The sequence below is a fragment of the Heptranchias perlo genome, chromosome 20 (assembly GCF_035084215.1).
Source record: "Heptranchias perlo isolate sHepPer1 chromosome 20, sHepPer1.hap1, whole genome shotgun sequence".
Taxonomy (NCBI): Eukaryota; Metazoa; Chordata; class Chondrichthyes; order Hexanchiformes; family Hexanchidae; genus Heptranchias; species Heptranchias perlo.
Genome location: NC_090344.1, coordinates 44,528,659 through 44,541,069, shown reverse-complemented (window position 1 = coordinate 44,541,069; position 12,411 = coordinate 44,528,659). Strand labels below are relative to the sequence as shown.

At 47.8% G+C, this 12,411-nt stretch overlaps 1 protein-coding gene across 6 annotated transcripts in view; it reads left to right on the top strand.

Annotated features, from left to right (window-relative positions):
- Window positions 1-11,037, top strand: part of LOC137335785 (fibroblast growth factor receptor 1-like) — a 211,967-nt gene extending 200,930 nt beyond the window's left edge. For all 6 annotated transcript variants that reach the window (XM_068001189.1, XM_068001194.1, XM_068001192.1 and 3 more), the window contains 4 exons: window positions 1,788-1,858; window positions 2,801-2,938; window positions 4,765-4,870; window positions 5,930-11,037. In XM_068001189.1, the coding sequence (XP_067857290.1) occupies window positions 1,788-1,858; window positions 2,801-2,938; window positions 4,765-4,870; window positions 5,930-6,106 (492 nt within the window). In that variant the 3' untranslated portion in view covers window positions 6,107-11,037. The remainder of the gene's footprint in view (window positions 1-1,787; window positions 1,859-2,800; window positions 2,939-4,764; window positions 4,871-5,929) is intronic.
- Window positions 11,038-12,411: the final 1,374 nt, after the last annotated feature.

Sequence of the window (12,411 nt, the reverse complement as noted above, 5' to 3'; positions counted from 1 at the left end):
TCCTTCCGAAGGTGCGGTGCCCAGAACTGCTCACAGTTATCCAGGTGCGGTCTAACCAGGGATTTGTATAGCTGCAGCATAACTTCTGCCCCTTTGTACTCTTGTCCTCTAGATATAAAGGCCAGCATTCCATTAGCCTTGTTGATTATTTTCTGCACCTGTTCATGACACTTCAATGATCGATGTACCTGAAACCCCTAAGTCCCTTTGGACATCCACTGTTTTTAACTTTTTACCATTTAGAAAGTACCCTGTTCTATCCTTTTTTGATCCAAAGTGGATGACATCACATTTGCCTACATTGAATTCCATTTGCCACAGTTTTGCCCATTCACCTAATCTATCAATATCACTTTGTAATTTTATGTTTTCATCTACACTGCTTGCAATGCCACCAATCTTTGTGTCATCGGCAAACTTAAATATGAGACTTTCTATGCCTTCATCTAAGTCGTTAATAAATATTGTGAATAATTGAGGCCCCAAGACAGATCCCTGCAGGACTCCACTAGTCACATCCTGTCAATGTGAGTACCTACCCATTATCCCTACTCTCTGTCACCTTTCGCTCAGCCAACTTCCTAACCAAGTCCATACTTTTCCCTCGATTCCATGGGCTTCTATCTTAGCTGACAGTCTCTTATGTGGGACTTTATCAAATGCCTTCTGGAAGTCCATATAAATAACATCCATTGACATTCCCCTGTCCACGACTTTAGTCACCTCTTCAAATTCTATTCCTTTCTCCCTCATGTATTTATCCAGCTTCCTGTTAAATCCACCTATGCTATTGGCCTCAGCAAATGCGTATGGTTCTCCCCGCTCCCCCACCGGGATCAGTAGGAGAACACTTACTTTCGGTAATCTAACTGGTGATTCATCTCAGTGCTGCTTGTGGGATCTTGCTGTGCTCAAAATGCCTGCCGCACTTACACACTTACAAACAGCAGTTGCCCAAAATCGTTCATTGCAGGTGAAGTGCTTTATTTCTGAGAGTCTTGAGTCCCTCATTCAGGGTTGTCCCTCAGGTGGCCCCCAAAGCCAAGGCAACTCAATCCGATTTGTGCTTCGGCTTCTTCTTTGCTGGTGTGGCCGACTTTGACTTTCATGGGCCTGGAGGTTTGGAAAGGACAGCTGTTCTTTGTTGGATAAATCCGAAACACCAAGATCTGTTGGTATCAGAAAGCTGAGGAGAGATGTAAATTAATGGGAGCGTTCCTTCACGGTGGGGGGCAGATAACATGATGCAGGCGCCCGTTGTGCTGAAGGTTTAGTGGATCGGGCACCTTCCAACCTCACCCCTGTTGGTCGTAGAGACTACAACACGTCCACGTTGCTCAGTGTACAAGTTAAGACACAGCTGGGAGCCTGTCCACAAGTTGTGCAGTTGGACCTGCCATGCAGATGAAGCAGCTGTCTCGGACTGCGGGAGCAGACTCCGAGCAATGGCTGCTGAAGGAAGGAGGGTGGGGGCCGCCGCTATAATGATAATAAACTCAGGCCTCGACATGTAACTCCCAGGGCTCCATGGTGCAGCCCTGCTTGGCTGACGGACACAAAACCTGGGCAGCCTTGGAGGGGTGGAACAGGGAGCGATGCCATAGACTCATGTCACGCGCTCATCCTGGAAGATTGTCCTTCTGTTGATGTGGAAGAACCTTCAGCGCATTGTGCAGTGTTTCCCAGCCTGTTGTGTGTGCACAAAAACAAAGGTAACTCATCGTCCTGCAGTTAATCTTAATTCTGGACTCCTTGCCTTATCTTACGTTGCTTGTTATTTTTTGCAGGGCCGGCTCCCTGTGAAGTGGATGGCCCCGGAAGCCTTGTTCGATCGAATATACACGCATCAGAGTGACGTGTGAGTATGAGTTGAATGTCCGATGCACCAGAGAGTGAACGTCACAGCGGGTACGTCCTGGCTGTATCCGAGTCTGACGGATGAATGAGACAACAGCTTTGACACAACATGCGTTCATACAGCAGCTTTAACGTAAGAAAACGGCCCAAGGCGTTTCACAGAAACATAATCAGACAAAGATTCAGACCGAGCCACAGAAGGAGATATTAGGACAGGTGACCCAAAGCTTGGGCAAAGAGGTAGGTTTTAAGGAGGGTCTGAAAGGAGGAGAGAGAGGCGGAGAGGTTACAGAAAAGGCATCAAGGGGTACAGGGAGAGAGCGGGAATATGGTATTGAGATAGAGGATCAGCTATGATCATATTGAATGGCAGAGCAGGCTCGAAGGGCCGAATGGCCTACTCCCGCTCCTATTTTCTATGGGTTGGCGAGGGAAGCTGGCACGGTGACACTGAGGCAGCGTTGGTGCTCGGACGCGTGGAGCCAGCGAGCAGCAGCAGAGGGGTTTGTGCCCGTGTTTTCCTGATGTGCCAAGTTCCTGGTGCCCGCAGTGCTGTCGAGGAGGTGCTGAGGGGAACAGCGGGGAGGGGAGCAATCAAGAGTTGCCGTCAGCTCTGCAGGTCAGTTGGCCACCCTTCTGTCAGCAGTACGGTAAGGCCGAGAGATGGCAAAGAAGGATAATACCAAACTGGGAAACGAGTGTTCGGAGTGCCAATTCAATGGTTATTTTTCCAGTCATTCACTCTTGTCGATGGCCGATTTCACACCATTATACCAATATCTTGGTTATTCCCACTTCAGGGCCTGGTCCACACTGTATTTTTGTGGTGAATGACTTGCGTTCTTGTCCTCTCCGGTGCCACAGGGCCCCTGAGCTGGTCCCGTTATTGTGAGGAGCGAGTCAACTATCTCTTTGCTTAATGGAAACTGTTGTTGTTTGTCAGCTGGTCGTTCGGGGTGCTGTTGTGGGAGATCTTCACGTTGGGCGGCTCACCTTACCCTGGCATTCCAGTGGAGGAGCTCTTCAAGCTGCTGAAGGAGGGACACAGGATGGACAAGCCCTCGAACTGCACCAACGAACTGTGAGTAAAGCCCTGTCACATCGAGAGAGGAATCTTGTGTGGATGACAAAAGGCCTCCCCTCCCCGCTCTATAGGCAAGTGACCCATCACGTAAAGGCCCTGACCAGGTGTCGGGTTCACCGATAACTATACACGACTGAGCTCCGTGTGCGTGCCTCTGTGTGTGTGGGTGCACATATATGTATGTGGGTGTGTGTGTGTGTCTGTGAATAAAGCAGTGAATTTGAATAGGTTTATCTGCTCAGACAAGTACACTGATTAATCTGGAGTGACATTTCCATCCGAAGTGAGACCCTCTCTGTGATGAACAACCCTTTTTGAATCGTGGTGCCAGGCCCAGCCTATTCCTCAGTGTAAGAAGCCTGGGCCTTGCCAGGGGAGTGGGCACCTCAGCAGGAGGTGTTCTGACCGTACTCAGTGCACAACACAGAACGCATTGAGCTCTGTTCAGCTCATTTATTTATTTGGCTTTATTTTTTTCTGTGTGCAGATGTGTTGACCAGGAGGAGGGAGAAGATTGCAGCCGAACACTAACCTGTTTCTCTCCCTTCACCACTTGGCATCCATCAAAAGCACCAGGCCTTCCGTGACCGGCAGTGCACGGGGGAGGAGGAATGCAGGGGCTTCCCTCCGCCATGTCGTTTAGCTAACAGCGAGCAGTAGCGTCAGGAGCACCTCTGCCCGCCCACCGCATTTGCTGGCTGAGTTACCAGAAGCGAATTAACTGGTGCCAGCATTGAGGGATGTGGCAAAGCCCTCCTGTGTGCTAACCGGATAAGGAAGTAACTAATGGTTAACCTAGTGACTGACACACAGGAAATGCAGCAGTGCCCAATCACACAAAGGCTTTCTCTGGTCATTTGTTTCCCAGTCTCACCACGAGTGCCCAAGTTTTGGCTGCCTGGCACACCATGGTGGCTCATCAGGTGGTGAGGCTTGAATTGTTTCGACAAATATGTTTGAAATGATAATAAATACCTCAGAGGGTGAACTCCGAAACTTAGAATTCTACGAGTGCACAGCAGGCGTGCCAGATCAGAGATAGGTTCAAGTTACATCAAGGCCCATCATCGGGCTTCTGACCAAGGGTCCAGCCTGTCTCTGCTCTTCGCAGAGGCTGTCAGGCCTGTTGCGTATTGGCAGTATTTTCTGTTCTTGTCTCCACACTGGGCTCCATTGGCTGGTTTTCTGTGGAATTGGTATCACCCATTTCACACCCATGCTCAACGTGGGCGATTTGTCCAAGTCTGGGGTTAATCGTTCGTCAGTCTCACTGATGGGAATAATCAGGTGGATAGTTTTTGAGTTTTTTTTCCAATAAAGCCAACAAGAGAATTGTCTTCTTTCCTCACGTTTTTCCCCCTCCGCCAAGCTTGTAATAAGGACCGTTCTGCCTCGGAGAACCGGGCTCAATTCGTTGAGCCAAAAAAAAAAATCTAAAGAAGGGAGAGGCAGGGTTTTCTTGTTGAGTTCTCAGTGCTTCACCCCATAAAACTGAGGGATCTTTGTCCAGTGTCGTTCTTATCAGAAGCCAGGGTTTGGATGAAGCCCATTTGACCTGATCCTTCCAGAATGCCAATACTACTGTCTTCCCGTTACAGCATTCAGCTCTTTCTTAAATGACTCCAGTTCGGGGTCTCGACCGCCCTTCCAGGCTTAATCGAAACTCCAACTGCTGACATTTAAACAAACCCCCTTCCTCTTCAAGGCTTGAGCTTGTTACTGTGCAGTGGAACTGTTCCCCTTGTCCCCTTGCTTCACTGGAACAGGGCCATGCGTGTTCGGCAATATTTACCCAGCCTCTGCTCCTCTTTCTTCCTTCCCAGGTACATGACGATGAGAGACTGCTGGCATGTCATGCCCTCCCAACGCCCAACGTTCAAGCAGCTGGTCGAAGACCTGGACAGGATTCTAGCGATGACGTCGAATCAGGTGAGAGCGCATTTTGTGCGAGAGCCACAGTTCCAGAAATGGATGCAACACCAATCTGACCGTGACTCCACCTGTGCAGCCCGTATACTCTGTCCTGTTTACTTAACCCTGACTAATGCTGAATTTATCAGCAAAGCTTGGATGCGGCTGCGATTTCTCCCTTCCATTGACCATGTGCGTTCCTGCTCTCGGCCATGTGGTAATGGGAGGGTGAAGAGTGAGGCTGGCCACTCTCCGCCCTGGTCCCTCAGCCAAGTGGGTCATTCTCCAGTTGTGAAGCCATACAGTCAGTGTCGGCAAGCTATTGTACCATGGTGTGGGGTGGGGGAGCGTGTCCCAATCTCTGAGCAGGTGCACTTCGCAGGGTTATTGTGTGCCGGTCCAGAGCAGGATCCCCTGGCTCTGACGAAAGGTCATCGACCTGAATCGTTAACCCTATCTCCCTCTCTCCGCAGATGCCACCTGACCTGCCGAGTGTTTCCGGCATTTTCTGTCTTTATCGGAAGTGGATCTGAGCCAACAGCACCAAACTGCTTACGATTGGATGCCTTATGAGCACAGTTTCGGCCGTTTTAATCTTTGTCGGGTGATGGGTGTTAGAAATAAAATGTCCAACTGGCGGACTAGTTGGGGGGACTTTCCCCTGCATTCGACTTGTGCTGTACCTGACCCGACAGTGCTTGACACCGACACTCTGTGAAGAAAAATTTCCATTTCCCGGCTTTCTTGAAATAATATTTGTTTTAGAGAAAGGGAATGTAGAAAGGCATGTTTTCAACCACCTTAAACAGAGTGTTGCAAAGAGGAATCTAAGCAGATTAATTTTACAGCTGAAAAACGAGGAAATAGAAAGGCCATTTACAGAGAGGGCCTGTAACACGCGGGGGTATGTGTGGTTAGAAATCCTTCAGAGTTAGGTTGACTTAGCCAAACCCACTTCAAGAAAACTAAAAACCAGACTTCCAAATACATGTCCTGGTGGAGCCTTTCGGCTCCTGGCTAGTCAGAGGGTTTATTTGGGGATTTTGTTCATCGTTTATTTTGTCTGTTGGGTTGCAGGAATACCTGGACCTGTCCGTGTCCTTGGATCAGTACTCACCCAGCTTCCCAGATACCAGAAGCTCCACATGCTCTTCAGGCGAAGATTCTGTCTTCTCCCACGACCCTCTGCCTGAGGAACCCTGCCTTCCAAAGTACCCGGGACACATGAACGGAGGTCTCAAGAGGAAGCACTGAGAGAAGGCCGACTTGTTCCAGTCCAGCAGAACTCCTTGGGATGTCATTTCATGAAGTAATTCTGTTATTCAGTGAGTCAAAACTGGCTTGTCTGCACATTTGTGTGCAGCGGCCTGTGTATATTTGGTGACATCTTACCATTGTCAACCAATAATTCGTCAATGTAAAAAAAAATGAGCCATTCCTTGACATGGCCTTATAAATCGAAACCTTTCTGGACCCATGATGAGGACGACCGGAGAAGGACTGGCATCATTTGAAAGCCTTAAGGAGCTCATCTGGACTTTGAGAGTTGCAGTCCAGATGTTGAGCAGTTTTCCCTCCCTATCCTCACCGCCGCCACCCCCCCCACCCCCCCACATCCCCTCCGTGATTTGGCTTGCAGTGTACAGGTGACGCTAAGATGTGAGGCTATCAAGATTGAAGCAGCCTCAGATCAACCATGGTCTCATTGAATGGCGGAACAGGCCCAAGGGGCTGAATGGCCTACTCCTGTTCCCATGTTCCTCACGGGCACAGCCCTGTTCAAACCGGTGGACTTTCAGGAAGTGAACGATGGACAATCAGCCTCCCCTCTGGGGGGACGGTCTCCACTCTGAGTGGAGGAGTGCGATTCCCCTTAGAAAGGACTGGAACCTTGGACGTGAGTGATCGTCAGGTTCCCGTCTGCTCTTTTCACTCTGGACTGCACTGCAGTCACGGACTGTTCCTCCCTGGGGCTTATAGCTGGGTTTCTGGTAGGGACCAATGGGCACAAGGTTTTGGATCATATCCAGTGCTGTGTAAAATTGGAAGCTCAACACTGAATCAGAGGACAGTGCTGAATACTTTGTAAATATAGCCAAATATGTATAAATATAAATATATTTACATGAAAAGTTTTTTTTTTGTAAAGAAAAGAGGGTGGTTACCAGGATTTGTACCCGTAGGGATTAACATATAGATGCTATAGCCTGATTGTACCTGGATGCGGGGCTTGTGTCATGCCTTTGTTCTGTACTTGGTGCTTTTCTACACACTGTCACTCAAGAGAGGTGCGGAGATGGGGCCGTTCTGGTGCTGAACTTTGGATTTACCATAAATAAATGAATTATATTGGACCTGAATTTGCTATATCGTGGGTACAAGCAACAGCATAAAGATGGGCAGAATGTGTCCCCTGGAATTGATTGGTTGGGCTGCACTGTTTACAGACACCAGTTACCGGTGGTTCTCCCTCTAAACTCATAAGCAACCACGTAATTATCACTTTTGAGTGATTAATTTTCTCTGCTTTGGCTCCTTAATGTCCCATGTGCAACCTGTATCCCGAGCTGGGAAATAGGCAGTCAGTCATCAAGTTTCTGTGATGTCACGGCGCTGTCTCCAGGGGAGGGAAGGAGAGAAGAATCGGACGCAGGGTTACCCAGCCTCACTCGAGGACCTCCCAGCACCCTTTCCCCCGACCCAGCCCCATCCACCTCGTGGCGAAGCTCCTGTCGGGGAACCGTCTCGCACCAGTGCGACCGCCTTTCTCTAGCTCATGTTGTAGAGCTTGGAGCCTCGTTTGTTTTTAACATGGCGACCTGGAAGACCTGGTCCCAGGTGATGTTCTGGGACAGCTGGGCCCATTCATTCCCCATTTGCAGCGAGGCACAAGTGACAAGTCCATTGCAATAATTGATCTCTCCTGTATCCCTTTCAATGGGCAGTGGGCATGCAACATGGCAGCTTCACCTTGCACTGATCTCAAACCAGTAAAGGACTTCTCTCCACTTTTAAAATGCACAGTAATAGACCGAGGCTGAACCCCGCCCCCCCAATGGTTGCAGCAGTAGCTGTCGGTAAAGGGAAATGAAAGCCAAATGATTAGCCGGTTTTCACCCCGTCTTTCCTGAAATGTTCCATGGGCGCCAAGCTGCCCCAGAGTACCTCATTCGAGTGGCCACCTTCCATGTTGCAGCTGAGACAGTGCGACTGATCGACTGAGGCATGCACTACGGGCCAGGCTGATGCTGCCCTCACCCCAAGTCCTGGCGTTCACTGTCCAGGAGCAGTGGGCAGCAGGAGCCCTGATATTTTCTGCAGTGTGCACCCAGGGGTCCCGAAGCCATTGGCAGTACCTGCCAAGGCCCTGGGATGAAATAGATCAGTAAACTGAACCAGACTGGGAAACAAACCTGAAAATGCCAATCTGCTTTGCTCAGATGGTGCCCGATACCAACTGAACCATCAGGATTTGTATGCCAGGTGTTTGGATGTTTAATCCCTCTCCCATTGGATGGGAAAGTCAGTGTGAGAGAGACGGTATGAATACTGGCACTTTGTGTGTACAATGTCATCTAACTGAAGTTATTACAGACAGGCTGAAATATACAGTTCACTTGCCACTTTCTTATCGTAGTCACCAGCCACAAGCAACAAAAAAAAACAAATGTTACCAATCTTGGCAGCTGAGTTTCCGAGGGGAAAGTGATTGGGGAGCAGTCGTAGAAAAACAGCCGAGTATGTGTGTGTAAATGGAAGTACTGTGCTGTGCTGTACTGTACTATACCGTACTGTGTTTGCTTTGCTGTGTGTGCTCACAGCTGGTAGTGATAGAAAAAGGAGCAGTAATGCTTTGCCAAATCACATCTTCAAACAGCCCTTAGAATTGACGTGTCTTGAAACGATTCATTTTGACCTTGGGTGCAAGGGGAAGTTGCTGAGATCGCCTTCACCTCTCCCTCCCCATCGTCACTCAGCCAGACGTGCAGGGCACTACTCTTTGTACTGAATACCTTTAACAGTGATTGTGGAAAGGTGCATAGGTTCTTTAGTTGACTGCAGTCCCTCACTGGAGTCACATGTGGGGGGCTGGGGTAGAGCTTCTTCCAAAGCCGGACCACAACAGTATCTGTTAACATTTCCACTACAGTATCGAGCATTTCCACTACAGTATCGAGCATTTCCACTACAGTATCGAACATTTCCACTAAAGTATCGAGCATTTCCACTACAGTATCGAACATTTCCACAACAGTATCTGTTAACATTTCCACTACAGTATCGAGCATTTCCACTACAGTATCGAGCATTTCCACTACAGTATCGAGCATTTCCACTACAGTATCTCAGTTAACATTTCCACTACAGTATCAAACATTTCCACTACAGTATCTCAGTTAACATTTCCACTACAGTATCGAGCATTTCCACTACAGTATTGAGCATTTCCACTACAGTATCTCAGTTAACATTTCCACTACAGTATCGAGCATTTCCACTACAGTATCTCAGTTAACATTTCCACTACAGTATCAAACATTTCCACTACAGTATCTCAGTTAACATTTCCACTACAGTATTGAGCATTTCCACTACAGTATCGAACATTTCCACTAAAGTATCGAGCATTTCCACTACAGTATCGAACATTTCCACAACAGTATCTGTTAACATTTCCACTACAGTATCGAGCATTTCCACTGCAGTATCGAACATTTCCACTACAGTATCGAACATTTCCACTACAGTATCGAACATTTCCACTACAGTATCGAGCATTTCCACGACAGTATCGAGCATTTCCACGCACAGTATCGAACATTTCCGCTACAGTATCGAGCATTTCCGCACACAGTATCGAACATTTCCGCTACAGTATCGAGCATTTCCGCACACAGTATCGAACATTTCCGCTACAGTATCGAGCATTTCCGCACACAGTATCGAACATTTCCACTACAGTATCGAGCATTTCCACGACAGTATCGAGCATTTCCGCTACAGTATCGAACATTTCCACTACAGTATCGAGCATTTCCACGACAGTATCGAGCATTTCCGCAACAGTATCGAACATTTCCACGCACAGTATCGAACACTTCCACTACAGTATCGAGCATTTCCACGACAGTATTGAGCATTTCCACTACAGTATCGAGCATTTCCACACACAGTATCGAACATTTCCACGCACGGTATCGAGCATTTCCACTACAGTATTGAGCATATCCACGCCCAGTAGCGAGCATGCAGTCATAAGTGCCAAGCATCATCTGGTGATACCATAGAATCATATAGCACGGAAGGAGACCATTCGGCCTATCGTGCCTGTGCCGGCTCTTTGAAATAACTATCTGATAAGTCCCACTCTCCCCTGCTCTTTCCCCATCGCCCTACAAATTTTCCTTTCCAAGTATTTATCCAATTCCCTTTTGATAGTTATTAAATCTGCTCCCACCACCCTTTCAGACAGTGCATTCCAGATCATAACAACTTGCTGTGTAAAAAAGAAAATTCTCATCTCCCCTCTGGGTTCTTTTGCCAATTCCCTTCAATCTGTGTCTTCTGGTTACCGACCCTCCTGCCAGTGGGCACAGTTTCTCCCGATTTACTCTATGAAATATATCACTCATTGCATATTTGTGTTCACACTCCCAGTCCCACAATTGTCCTTGTCCCATTGATCCACAGCGGGGAAGGAGAGAAATGTATTGAATTGACATCAATAATGAGACCTCTACCCCAGACTTCGGTTAACGGGTGCCATATAAAATGTATATCTGCGTCTTAAAGGGAGCTGTTGTTCACAGCGCTGGTCGTGTTCATTTCAAATGTAATAAAGATCGATTTTGTCCAGGTTGACTTCCCCCTCATGTCTGCTGTGGCTTAAGTGTAAACCAGCGATGTGACAAAGGCAAGAGTCATGTGACCAAATTCCGAGCCATTGCTAGAAATTGTTTTTCTGGTCTGTTTGGAGATTCCCAGTGGGAGCATAATGATAGGTCTCTGGAAGACATGTTGTACCTTGGTCGAAATATGTGCATGAGTAAACCTGCGATTACCTAATTTATTGTTTTGAAACGTTTTTTTTTCCTTTTTTTATAAATGTTTATGCCAGTTTTAAAGTTGACCTGTAGTTATTCTCATATTTACCTTTTTTTGTGATTAAATTCCTTTTAACGTTTTATTTGCCTTTTTTTTATCTTGTTGGTCTGTCCATGGGCTTCTTTTGGTTTCCCTTCTGATTTGCCCCCTTTCCCCTGCACCCCTCATCGCTATGTGTGTTTTGTGTATAAGAGAGTTTTCTCTTTGTATAAAGCAATTCAAAGAGCAAGGCCTCCTGTTCCTTTCCATAGGTACCCTGGACCACACCCCATTCTCAGCCAACAGTGCAGCCTGTAGCCAGGTCTCTGTCCTTCTCAGCGGCCTGCCACCTTGGGTTGACCCCGCCCTTTGATTTCTCACCCCCTCCTTTTGGGCACATGCCCAGCATCCACTGACAGGACAAAGACATTGGGCACAACAGGAACCTGAATCCTGCCACCTGCTGGTTCCTTGTTGAATTAAGTCACGGCTCCATCACGGTGTCAAGTACCAGGATGGAACGTGGGAACAGGAGCAGGCCATTCAGCCCCATGAGCCTGTTCCGTCATTCAATGAGATCATGGCTGATCTGGATCTTGTTTGATGTTTACAGATATTTTCACTTTGCTCTCGCCCTTCTCTCCTGAGATATTGCAGAGACGGACAGGCAATTGGGCCCCAAGTTTCGCAGAACAAGGCGCCATAGATACAAGATTAAATGGAAGAGATTTAAAACAGAGGGCAGGAGAAACTTCTTCACACAGAGAGCTGCGAGGCTGTGGAATTCACTTCCAGGGTTCATGGTTGAGAGAGAAACTAGGTCAACCTTCAAGATGAGATTGGATAGGTGGATGAAGGAAAAATGGTTGAAGGGATATGGGAAAGGCTGGCTAAATATGATGACAGGTAAACGCCAACATCGACTAGTTGGCCCAAATGGCCTGTTTCCAGTTGTAAGTTCCATGTATGTATGTATTTCTTTGTTGGCTTTTTGTAACACGTGAGCTTTTCCTTTTTGTGACAGACCTGCTATTGCCCAGCTCACTGGACTCTGAGATGTCATGACAGGCCGGGCAGTTTATCAGATTCTGAAGGACAGTTTTCCATTGTGCTTTTTAGGTCGGGGGTGAATTATAAGCTGTTCCAGGTGAAAAATAACAACAGGGGTATGGGCCAATTTTCAGGCCTCCGTATCTCAAATCAGTTCCAGCCCCAGCGATGCTCCCAGTAAAGTGTCTGGATAATGTCCCGTAGCCCCACGCTGGAAGAACTCCTCTTGTGCAGGTATGACATTTCCCTCACCAGCTGTCCCCTGTGGCCTCGACCTGTGTGACTGACAACCAGTGCAAGATTAGTGGCAATTTTGTACCACTAATCCCAAAACTCGTTTCACAAGATCCTTAAAGCCAACCGACAGAAGGGACTTTCAGTCAGTTTGTCATCTGGGCTGGGTTTGAAGCCAGGCCCAGGGCATT